The sequence below is a fragment of the Volvox carteri genome (genome assembly GCF_000143455.1).
Source record: "Volvox carteri f. nagariensis unplaced genomic scaffold VOLCAscaffold_48, whole genome shotgun sequence".
Lineage (NCBI taxonomy): Eukaryota > Viridiplantae > Chlorophyta > Chlorophyceae > Chlamydomonadales > Volvocaceae > Volvox > Volvox carteri.
In genome coordinates this window covers 60377-72673 of record NW_003307591.1, presented here as the reverse complement: position 1 = coordinate 72673, position 12297 = coordinate 60377, and the positions used below count along the sequence as shown (strand labels likewise).

General features: G+C 53.7%; 3 protein-coding genes across 3 annotated transcripts in view; 1 reads left to right on the top strand and 2 right to left on the bottom strand.

The window, feature by feature from the left end:
• The window catches only part of VOLCADRAFT_106627 (uncharacterized protein), a gene marked incomplete at both ends in the record, with an annotated part of 7561 nt that extends 3653 nt beyond the window's left edge, over positions 1–3908 (top strand). The window contains 7 exons of the mRNA XM_002955044.1: positions 56–98; positions 370–545; positions 1122–1451; positions 1711–1923; positions 2801–3004; positions 3478–3583; positions 3685–3908. Of these exons, the coding sequence (XP_002955090.1) occupies positions 56–98; positions 370–545; positions 1122–1451; positions 1711–1923; positions 2801–3004; positions 3478–3583; positions 3685–3908 (1296 nt within the window). The remainder of the gene's footprint in view (positions 1–55; positions 99–369; positions 546–1121; positions 1452–1710; positions 1924–2800; positions 3005–3477; positions 3584–3684) is intronic.
• A 2498-nt stretch (positions 3909–6406) lies between these two features.
• Positions 6407–10343, bottom strand: VOLCADRAFT_95915 (uncharacterized protein; the record flags this gene model as incomplete). Its single annotated transcript, XM_002954986.1, has 5 exons — positions 6407–6664; positions 7486–7671; positions 7854–7928; positions 9756–9939; positions 10249–10343. The coding sequence occupies 5 exons, from the start codon at positions 10341–10343 to the stop codon at positions 6407–6409; spliced, it is 798 nt and encodes a 265-aa protein (XP_002955032.1).
• An 82-nt stretch (positions 10344–10425) lies between these two features.
• Positions 10426–10809, bottom strand: VOLCADRAFT_95914 (uncharacterized protein; the record flags this gene model as incomplete). The annotated part of the gene is made up of 1 exon (XM_002954985.1): positions 10426–10809. The coding sequence occupies one exon, from the start codon at positions 10807–10809 to the stop codon at positions 10426–10428; it is 384 nt and encodes a 127-aa protein (XP_002955031.1).
• Between the last annotated feature and the right edge of the window lie 1488 nt (positions 10810–12297).

Genomic DNA, 12297 nt, shown 5'->3' with positions numbered 1-12297 from the left:
CCCTCCCCACCCAAACCCCCGCAGCGCCTCCCGCCTGCAAACACTGCGAGGCCAGGACGCATACTTCCGCACTCAGAGCCGACCCGATGACCCGTCAGGTGCGTATACATATAGGTGTGTGTGTGTGTGTGTGCGTAGGTATGTGTGGAGTGGTTAGTTGGGGAAGGCCCTTGGGGTGGGTATGTGTGTGTGTTTTACACGGGGTGTGTGTGTGGGGGGGGTGCGAACTAGTCCATCCGGGCCTGGTGCCCGGGACCCACGGGAACCATACCGAAGTGACACCCCCCTGTCTTCAGTGTGTATGTGTACCTGCTTGTGTATGTGTATGTGTGTCTGTCTTTATTGTGTGTGTGTTTCTCCTCCGTACAGGTTTACGGCGGTTGGAGCAGTTGGCCAAGTTGGAGAGCCAGGTGGGGGAGGAGGGCGCTCCCGGGGCTCGTAAGGCGGCGGGGGGTGCGGAGGGCGAGGAGGAGGAGGCGGCTGCGGAGGAGGAGCTCCGGGACACGGACGAGGAGGAGGACATGGAGGACGATGACTACTACCAGGTGAGTGTGGGGGGGGTCGTGGGTGGGGGGTGTCGTGAGTGGGTGGGGGCCCATATGCATTTGTTTCTTTTTGAGCGATTTAGGGTTACCGCGGTGGAGGGCTAAAATACAAGTCTTATGGATTAAAAATCATTGTAGCATTTGGCAGTGACTAGAGTGTGTAGTATATTTTGATGAGGAAAGCGGCTTGAGTTAAATTGTTTACCCTCCGTGCCTGATGTAGTTCATATTGCAACCGATAGTAGTTGATCGTCCTTTTCAGGGCAAATATATTCATAGTAGATTCTGCCACTGATTTGTGGTTAGTCTTCCAAAAAAAGGAAAAGGAACGGTAAGGAATAGTTTTCTTGTCTTGTGCGTCTGTATGATATCTGTCTGTCTTATTCGGTCATTTCTACTACTCGCACACGTAGTAGTAAGCCCCATGTAGCTCCCAACAGCGCCCTAAAACCCGCACATTTAAAGCCTAATAACTAAGACCAAATTACTAAAACCTTGCTAAAGCCCATTGAAACCGTGTACATGCACATGTATACACCCCCTCACCGCAGGGCGAGCATTTTGACGATGACGAAGGGTATGGTGACGGATTTGATGACGGCGGCGATGAAGGGCCAGTGTACTGAACACGAGCACGTACCGGCTCCTGCGAACTCCGGGCGGTCACTTTCAAAGCAAGAGGAGGACAAGGAGGAGGACAAGGAGGAGAAGAAGACGTATGTTGTGCTGCTGCTCTCAAATTGGGCTCATGTATGCGTTTTTGTTATGTCCGTGGTCTACTTCAGGTCAAAACACATGTCTGGGGTCGGGGTCGAAGTGGTGACCTTGCCGGTGGAAAGGGACAAGGCGGCATCAAGGCCCTCCCTCCCCTTGACCGTTCGCGTCATTGCTAAGACCGATTTCACGGTGCTTACTACAACCCTGGTTGGAGGAGGAGGGAGATAGACATCTCTCACACAACGGAGGAGGAGGAGGGGGAAAGGATTTGAAATCCGTCCTTCCGTTGGGTTATGTTACGCGGAGGGGGGCAGAGAAGAGGCAGGAGGGAGGGAAGGACGGAAAGCTCTGTAGACGGGTTGGTGGTTGACTAACGACCATGTGTCGAGACGGATAGTTGGCGGATGACGGAGTTAAGATCCCCCCCTCCCCCGCCCCCGCCCCCGAGGGGGAAAGCGCCTTCCCTTCAAAGTGCACAACTAGTGTCGATCCAACAGGAGCCTGTCAGGATGGGATGTTCGGTCGTACAGCACATCTTTACTCGTTCAGCACACATGCACGGAGTTGTGTGCTGTTGTTTCTGTGCGGTGGTGTGTCAGGTGGTGGCTTCCGCTTGGTGCATGAAGTGGTGCAACCCCTCCATATAGCCGCACAGACTCAGGTAAGGCGGGAGACCAGGGAAGTCAGTCCCGCCCAGGAATGCGTCCTACGGGACATGGATGACCCCCTCCTGGGGTCCCCCCGAGCTCAGATCCACAATCTTTTGAAGATTTCAAGACAATACCTGGACGACGTTACTGCTGCCACAGCTTCTCCACATTCTTGTCCCATTCCGCCTCATCGAAAACGTCCCGAGTAGTGCAGTTTTGAGGAGAGTTTAGGGGTTGTTAAAGCTCAGCGTGAGCCCCGCGCGGCAGATGGGTGATGGGATAAACTGCCTGTGGGTGACGTGTTCGGCAGCAGGGTAACAGAGCAGGGAGAGCGTAAGTAAGGAGGTACGCGCAGCATGAGCACAAGCATCAGCATGGCTGAGTGTGAGTGTGAATGTGAGTGTGAGCCCCTATCTATGGTGGCGGCGGTTAGGCTCCCGGAGCGTAGCAGGCAGGCAGGGATAGGGCTCCTTACGGACCCGGCCAGGCAAGCTCTTGGGCGGGCTGAACATCGAGTAAGGATGTAGCAGTAGCAACACCGCGCCAGGCAGTTGTCGTAAACAGTTCAACCTGCAGGCCCCAGGTTTAGTTCAACCTGCAAATAGAAAAAATCCATCGCTGGGGTCCGGCGACCCAAATCGCACGTTTTGGTGATTGCAATAGGCAGCGATGTAAAATTGGCAAGTCGTGATCAGCGTTGCCCACGCCAATGGCGAGCAGCGGCTCTATATGACGGTGGGTGTGGCAGGCTCACTTTGTTCCTTATTTCCAAAGGCCAAAAAGGCCTCTTTATTCCTTAAAAGTAATATATTACTTAAAAAAAAAACACTGGTGGCAGCATCACCACCACTGCCGCTGCCTTCACCGCCACTGCCGGGCGGTGCTGAGGAAGCCACGCCACCTGGAGGGGGCTGTTTGGAGCCGCTGGCAGCAGTGGCCGAAACGCCGTTTGGGGTTGGCGGCGGCGGCGACGGTGGCGGCGGCGGTGCTGTTGCGGCCTGTGCCGCTGGTTTTGGAGCGGCGCCTGGGCGCGGTGGTGTGCTCTCGGCGGGCCGGGCACGAGGCCCGGTTTGGGAATGGAAGGCCTGCAAGGTGCGGCAAGGCTGGAAAAACAGGCTGTCCCTACTGTAGTGTGCAGGGCGCCTAAAAATGATGCTGCACGAGCGGCGGCTATCATCGGCAGTGAGCTGGAGCGAAGATATGCCAGAAGACCCCTTGCCGCCATGCTGGCTGTGGTTCACAAGACAAAAAGTTTGCTTGACTTTTGTGTATCATGGGCTGTGTGCTGATGAGCCGATTGGTGGCCTGGCAAGTCCATCCTGCTGCTGCAGTAGAGCCTAAAAAGGCAATCCTTTGTTTCCACCCCAACAGCAGGTAAACATGTCTCCCCCCCAAAGCCATTACTTGGGGAAACAGTGCTCCAACTTCAGCAAACTCGATCCCCAAGTGCATGCATCGAGTGGGGCTGGCCATGAAGCTTTGGGCACGCTCCGGAGACTTGGCTTGCGACTGGTCCTTTTTTTAACCCCTCTGGCCGGCGTCGTACAACCAAAACATGCATGCAGGTCGGGTGTGAGCGATCCCGCACGTTCGCATTGAGAGCGAGGGCATCAATGCACGATCAAGTACCCCACTCGCCGCCAGGACACGGCACAGACGGTGCTTCGTCAGGTTCGTCAGAAGTTCGGAGCTGTGTGTACTCTGTAACTCGCCAGAGCGCCACCGCAGGTACCTGATAGATGCACTTTTGTCGTCTGTTGGCGCCCGCTCAGCACTTAAGTACACGGATGGCTGGGCGGAGGGGGCAGCACCCCCTATCCTGGCTGCCCGCTATCCTGGCTGCCCGCCCTGTCCATTGCTGTGGCTGCAGTCGGATAGGACTTCGCTGCTACTACAGCTGTTGTACTCAGAAGCCGCCGTCAAGGATGGCGATTTGTTCTACAGCGTGAACTATATCGATATGGCTGATATTGGCAAGGGCACACCAGCTTCCTAGACGCCCTGAAACAGAGACGCTCTGAGTCCAACAGCCTGACAGCACATCGGGGACCCAAGACCCCAGCAGGGGTGCCAAGGAGGAGAAGGCGTGTGTGCCTTGCCTTGTTTGCCGGGGGATTCCATCGGTCCGTAGTATGGCTCTGTAGGCGAACATTCAAACATTCAAATTTGTCATCGCTCCGTTGTTCTACCCGGATGGTAAGCAGGGCGGACAAGGCTTGCTGCTGCTGGTCGCTGAGATGCAGCTTTTTTTTGTGTACAGCAATGCCGACGACCCCCCGTTGGAGCTGAATGGCTGAAGGCGCTGCTCCCTGGGGAACCCTGATGGCAAGCTGCGCATCATTATTACGGCGAGTGAGCGGTGATTTCGGAGCTGAGTTCTGGTGGATTTACAGGTGCTCATTCGTGGCTTGGCATTTTCGTGTTTTTGGCGGGCAGGCTCTCCCCTTCTTGATACATCACTAGCGTGTAAACCTCTGCTGGCTAACTTATCCATTGGTCTCCTGGCTTCGGCTTCGGCCACACAGCCTGTGTTCTCGACGTGATCGTGGTCTGATCTTCCAACTGGGCTCTACCGTGCACCCATCCAATGGAAAGCCATGTACGGCAACACTCCCTCAGGCGCCGCTGTTGGGGCGCCAACTGGGCCTGTGGCCCAGGCTGGGCAGCCACCATCACTACCGCCATCACTACCACCATCACTGCCGTCATCACTGGCTGTGTCCTTCACCCCCGAGGACAATTTCATGAAAACTTATAACGCAAACCCTAAAAATTCTTCGACCCTAAGCCCGTCATGGTGTATCTGCGGGCGGGCGGGCGGGCGGGTTTCACCCCTGAGGTGGGGCCCCCCTCCTCCTTACGATGCTTCACTCGTCAGGAGGGGCAACCAACAGCAACTCACCACCAGCATCTAACCAAATCTAGCGGATCAACGGCGCCTCGACTTAGTTCCTGGTCAGCTCGCAAGTGTATTGCATATGTATTGCATGTGTATATGTGTATGTGTATGTATATACTCGTGCATGTGTTTATGTGCTTCTGCTCCGTTCCTGGGCAGCTCGCAAGTGTATTGCATATGTATTGCATGTGTATATGTGTATGTATATACTCGTGCATGTGTTTATGTGCTTCTGCTCCAGGAGGTATTCATGGTTTATTTCGTTGGGAGAACCCAACGAATACATTCTGAAGTCGGATGGGGTGGACGGATTAGGGTGTCCCTCTAGCAGGGGAGAGCAGGGAACTGCCTCGGGAAAGGGGGCCGCTGGTGAAGCTATACCACCCTGTAACAACATACATGCTGTAATATCTGGCCGCCAGCAAGGCCTCTTTAGATGCTGGCGGAGCGCCTCATTAGCGTGTGTTTGTAGAAGGTATGTGCGCAGTACCGTCTACAGCTACTGCACACACACACACGCGCGCGCACAGCAGCAGGACCTACACCATCTCACCAACAGCTCATCACTGGCCGCTCATCAACATGCATTCTAAATGCATAAACACTATGAACATTGAACCACACGAGTACGACGCTTTCTTGTCGGTCAGCTTGATCCCTAAATCAACGTGACGGGGAAAACACAGCAGGTTGGCGAGTGAGAAGCCAATCAGGACGCCGTTCACCTCTGCCTTCCACCTCCCCAGCTCCTGTCTACCAGAATCAATGATATATGTCACCATGACATAGAAACTAGGAGGGGCAATTTGTTGTAGCGCAACTTATTGGATGACTCCATGGAAATCCCCAACAGCAAGAGGGCCCACTCTAAGAGAAAGGAGGTGGCCTCATATGTACGATCAAAGCAACAACCGCCTCACTCACTGCAACTCCACAGAAGGGTAGTCCTGTGTGGGTTCCACCATTGGGTGCCCCTGTATGTGCATATGTATGTATGCAGTGCCAATAAAGCATGCCCGCGCTGTGTATGTGCTGCCAATTAAGCATGCACGTGCCGTACTGCTATTGTACGGGAGTCTCTACCAGAATGGAATCCCTTTTTGAGCTCTGCAGACACGGACATCGTCGCCATCTCGCCATCCGTATACATGCCCACCGCCGTCCCGGCCCAGAAGGGTGGTCCACCTTCCTCCCCCACATCTTCCTGTTGGAACTCACCATACAGCGACAGCACCGTCGTTTTATCCCGCTGCCTGTTCCGCTTCCTCGGGGCAAACCTTCGAATCTAAAGGTTTGGATCGTCAAAACCATCTCGTCTTTCCCCTCCCCCCCCAGAAATCTGGAAAACTGGAATAACATCAAAGGAGGGGAAAAGATGACCAACACTTGAAGAACAGCTTGGTGCGCACAACCGCAGGTGACAGCAGTCGGGGACCGTCGGCCACCACTGACTGCTGGCGATTGGAGGGTGTCTGTGTTTGAGGGTGAATAGAAATGGCGCATTATAGTGGCTTTAAACTGCTACACCGTCCTCCGCGTCGGGCAGTTGGGTCTCTTCTGTTTCATTGCTCCAATCCGAGAATCTGATGATATACTTATATCCTGAAGTTTACCCCGGTCACGGCAGCGACGGGAGGGGACGGGGAAGCACCTCCCCTGGACCGCGCCAGTAGTTCCTCCGCTTCCCAGCGGACGTAGAAGTCGGTAACGCGATTTGGATTCATGGAGCTGTCTGAGAAAAAGTAGCAGTCGCTGGGGTCGAGTCCTCGGGCGATGCGTTCCTGGCCCCAGCACGAGTCATCATGCACCAGGCAAGGCACAGAGGGGACGAAGTAGAGAGGGTGTTCGCTCAGCTCAGGCAGGAAGTAACGCCATGCATGATCACGAGGGCAGGAATGCGGATAACAAAAACTTAGTAGGCGAGGTGGACGGGAGGTTAAGGGGCAAAAGAAGATGCTCTCGCCGAAACGAGAAGGTTCATTCCAGGGTTCATCCCGAGGGTGACCCCGGGTGGCGGCAAGACAAGGCAAGTGATGATCCAGTCCAGTCCAGTCCAGTCCAGTCCAGCAGCCGCTGCACCGCCAGGGGCGGTGTCATTTCCAAGAGCTACAGCAGTCCGCAACTTGTGGTCGACGAGGTGGTAATTAAAATAAACACACGTCGTGGACCGATCGTGCAGCTTTTGATCTTGTGTTAGTTACCCCATTTCATATCCCGGTGCATACACGAGTATTGGCCGGCCGATAAAGCGTCATTATGGCAGTAGTGGCGCATGCTGATGATCTACATGTATTGAAAAAAAACAGTGAAGCGCTATTAGTTGGAACTGTTACAAGCATATGTATATCGCTTGATGAAACGCGTGATGCGACGATGATAGCACAACGGGTTATTACTCTCCTCCAAAATTCTCCTCCCATGCCAACAACACGTCACACTCACTCTAGGCAGCAGCTGCCGCACCAGCCCAGCCAGCCAGCTGCGCGTGTTGCGACATCGGTCCCCGCATCCTTCAAAGACTCCGCTTTCTGGTCCCAAAGTGATTACCCCGAACTTCGCCCCATTTGCAGGCACAGCCCCGGGTCAGGACTTCGCTATCAGGCATGGGCATGAAGGAGCTTGCAACCCCTGTTTGCCGTACAAGCCCTTATTTCCGTGCAGTGGACTCCCTCACCTGCACGATCATGCCGGTCATGCTGCTCTCCGCGGTGCCCAGGAACGCCCTCGCATCCGCCGCCACAGCCTCCTCCACAATCGCAAGCAGGGAAAAAGACATCGGGCTGCGCAGTGGCCGTGCGGCTTCCATGTTGATAGACATGAGGTCCGACAAGTCAAGGAATGCGGCGTTGATTCCTCCGGCCTGTGGGAACCAGAGAGTCGCGCGTGCGTTAAGAGTCAACAATGAGCCATAGCACACTTGCTGGATTGTCCCACGTAAAACGAGTTTGCCAAGCGAACTCCTGTTCAAAGCAAGAGGCCCAATCGCCGCATGGACTGCAACTAAACCTTGGCTCCTAACCACAGCCACATTCGTGACCGCACCTTCAGCATCCTGGCCACCCGAGGCCGGATGGTGGGGTGTGTCATAATGAAGACGGCGGTTGTGTTGTACAGCCTCTGCAGGGCCAGGAGATTGGGGACCAGCCTGCGGGAGGGAAAGAACAAAGCCAGCGCCCTTCACCATGCCTGGCACGTCGTGGAAGTCGCAGCAATCTTCTATAGAGTTCGGGGTCAAGCGTCCAGAATCCAGAGTTCCGTACACGTGCCGTACAGGCCTTGGTTTGCACGTTTCAGCCTGAGTCCATTTCGTCAGCGAAGCGGTCAACAGTGAGGCAATTGAGCAACTGAAACCTTCGCCGCAGCTCACTGGCCAGGGTGCCGCCTTGTGCAACGTTATGGCCACAAACAGAGTTCGTTGTTGGGGTGGCATACTCGGGGAGGGGAGCTGATAGAGGCCGAAGAAAGAGATGACCCGGGCAATTTGGGTGTGTGCGTGTGTGTTTACCAACCAACCAAGAATGTGAGAACTGAGGAGAGAGAGTTGCCCTGCCACTGCATGGAGCGTTTTTGGTGTGAGATGAGAGCAAGTAACGACAATGTGGGAGACACCGTAAGCGGTATTGCATGATGGACCGGACGGGCGCCTGGCTCATGGAGAGATTTGCAACTATAGATGCTGTACCCTTGTACGGCATCACTGTGTTGGTAATCCAAGGGGGTTCTGGGGTGGGGCGTAGGGCCCCCGCCAGCCGCTTGGGTCAGTGGCCATAAGCGACACACCAAAAGACAAATGATATCGCTCCCTAAGCTACAAAAGCTTGGCTCCAATTATAAAAAACACTTGAGGGTTTCAGGGCGTCTTTATTTATTCCATTTCGTGCAGGTCTATGGACCTTCAAGGCCCTTGTCTATAGACCATATAAATGCCTGTAGACCAAAAAACATGGTTTGACTCTCATGCCACTAGCTGAAATTGAGATGACCGGCGGCTACGTACCTGCTGTACAAGTAGTTATTCCGGCAAATTTCCCTCAACTGGACGGGGTCGAGGTTCTCTTCGGGAGATTGCCAGAACTCGACGCAATCATCGGGGATCGGCCGGATGTGACTGCACAAAATCAAAATCAGGGGGTCCGGTGCCAGACCCGGGATTCAGTACCCAGCGTGTCATACACACGCGGCAAGAACGACCCATTCGGGGCCAGAACGTTGGCCGTCCACCGCCAGATAGGAGCCCTTTAGGATGGACACCAACATCAGCTACGCAACAAAGCTGTGCAGCTCACAACAACTACCCACGAACCACCAATAAGTAACCATTAACCAACAACCGCAAGAGCCGGTCACCAGGACACGCTACGGCCGCAAACAGCTACAGGAGCTCTAGGTTGCTAGGCAGTACAACTCCTTGACTTTTGCCCGGCGCCGTAGAGACCCCCCAGTCGCTGTCCAGGAGCTAGCCCGGCCCAAGACCGCTACACTGCTCCGCCAGCCATCCACCCAGCCATCCAACCACCCAGCCATCCAACCACCCACCTAGCGATGAAGGGCTGTCCTTGTCCAATAGATTTGCGAATGTAACCTTTGGCCAGCTCCACTACCTGCGGCCAACGACAGCTGAAAGCTAAATTCCATTGCTATCCTCCGTTGTGGGGGTTATGCCTGGACCTCTCCCCCGGGGGGAGTCCCCCCGCGTTGCATGAACCTTCTCAGCGCACGTCGGACTGACAAGGTGCCTGCACGGCGCCTCCAACCCCTCACATTATAAATTCATGATGTGATGGAGCTGGAGCATCACGGACCACATCGGGGAGACATACGGAGCATACAGGGACTGTTGTTTGTCGCCGATTCGCGCTTTTAATCGGATATAACGAAATCGCGTGAAAAACTACACTGTGGGGAAAACGTCACATGATGTCAGCTGCCGTACATACATCATACCTGCGCTGAATGCCTCAGCAGCACGCTATGGTTCCGATACGAATGGCAGCATAGATCCGAGCTGCAATTCAGCAGCAGCGTACCAGCAAGCCTGTGTGTCTGCAAAGCGAACTGGTTGTAGCTCAGCACACCCACGTGTCGGTACGGCTTCAACGTCTCACGGAGTTGCAGGACCTGATCAAGCCTGCACCGTACGGTAACAAGGGGCACGGTGGCAAAGTAAGCAGCTGCTGTGGAGGATTCGGACGGCTCCAGGACGCCGAGGAGGCGACGGGCGCCGAATGTTAGCATGCGGTGGATTTGTGTGTGGAGCACCTCTCGGGAATCAGGGCCGCTGAAGGAGGGGCTCTGCAATAAGGGTCGATGTTGTGCGAATGCTGGCTGCTGACGGCAAAACTCCCGTGCAAATTCCTAGCAGCCGGACAGGCAGATAGTGCTCAGTTGGATAGGACAACACGGAAAGCGACGAGAGCTCACAACAGGTTTTACGTACGTGCAACCCTGTAAAGCGCCTATGGGCGATCGGAGCCATTTATCTTCTGGTGGTGCTTTGAGGCCCATATGCTTGGCCAGTTTCTCAACCTGCATACGACTGCACACTTCAGCATGTCGCTTGTGATAAGAATACATCCGGCGTTCTTATGGAACAAAGTAGTTTTTTTATGGATATCTAATTAACCTGTGGAAACTTGTCGTCGCGGAAGTAGACAATGACGTCGAGTGCGCCATTCCAATGCTTACGTAGGTCATCCAAGAACACAAAACGCACTTCTGCTTGGGTTAGTAAACCAATTTCAAAGAGCTCCTTGCTTGACATTTCGTTTGCTGTACCATCGCTGAACTTATGCTCCATGAGGTTTGGAATTACAAGCACTGAGCCAGGTAAGAGGAATGACAATGATATCGCTTCCTTGATCTCTGTCATCTGGTTATTCGGCCCATACCGGCGGACAGGAATGATAAAAAGTTTGCCGTGTGAGGTATGCATGGGCTGGCATAACCTTAAGAAGACAGAAAAATTTAGCAAGCGCAGAAGCATAGAGAGTTTCCCCATCTGCATCCGGCTTGCGAATTTCTTATTTGAGGGTCGAAATTTCCAGTAAATCAATTCTTACAGCGGAGCCGGAATGGCTGCATGTGCTTACAGCACACGCTGGGGCCTTATCCTTAAGCAACGGCAAGCCAAGGCCATGGAAAAGAACCACCTGACAAAACCGGATGCGAGACTTCGCCCCAGAAAAGCCAAACGGGCCGCAAACTGCAAGACGCAAACGCCCAGTCCCCCTACAGCCCCCAGAAGCCCTACTGAACGCACGAGAGCGAGACGGGAGGAACGCAGGTACCTACCATACGAGACAGACCCGCAATGCACGCCGAGGCATAATAACAGACAGACGAGGGCGCCTAAATCATCAAAATAGCTTTCTATTGCCTCGTCCAAGCACGTACAGTTTGTACGCCAATCCATCCATCAACATACAGCAGAACGCAGCAATGCCTATGCTCATGTTCGCGCAGTAGGTTGTAATGCCTGAAGAGCGTCGCGAAAGCTCACCTCGGGAACGGCTTTTTAGCGATGTATGTGGTGTGCCATCGTGTCGTTTTGTGTGTGTCAAGCTTTACTTTTTGTTAATCCATGTCCTAAAATATTTTCTTGAAAAGATATTAATGAAGTTTGGCAAGGTTTCCGTCGGGACGTCAGGGAGTTTTCGCGGCCAGGTTGATAGTTGCAAAGCCGATCTAGCAGCATGGCTTAGCTGCTGTAAATCAACACAACACGACTTATCAATAATCGTTCTTGCAAAATTGTTGTGTAGGTCGGTAGGGCGTGGCTGACCGTACCATGGCGACTGGTATAGGTACGCGGAAACTACGTGCATTGGCAGTGTTATGCTAGCACTGGTCGATTTAAGCAGACAGAGTATTCAACTGGCGAGAGCTCGTAAGACCCAGACGAGAAAGGAGGCTCACTAGCGTAGTTAAAAAGAAGAATCAAAAAAGGAATAAATGAGTTATGAACCCCATCTGCGATAGAAAACAGTAACTAGAGAAGGCGACCTCAGCCTTACTACTAGGCGCTAAAAAACTTGAAAAAAACAACCTGTCGTACGGTTTCGGTGCGCTTAATGAAACACTTGCTGTTCACTAGCCATACATTAAGCCCACATGTTATATTTGTTACTGCGCGCCTAAGTGAAAAAATTGTCCACAGACAAAAACAAGGGTACACAATGTGTACCCTTGTCCGTACCACAGTACCCGCAGCCGAAATTCGGCTTAAGGCCCCGGCTGTGGGACCCAAATGACCAAAGTTCGACCAAAAGAAGTGATTTGCAGCCTCTATTGCGGCCCGTAGGGCCGCGCGCTGGACGCGAACTCTGTGTGTGTGTGGGGGGGGAGTCAATAACCCAACAATAACTCGACAAATGGCTCCTTCCATCAGTGATTTTTTTTTCATTTAGGGGGGGTCTCAATTTATTCCAACCTAAGTAACAAAGTTGCTAGCGTCGCCGTTATGTATTCCTTAAGAGTGGGGCGCTGG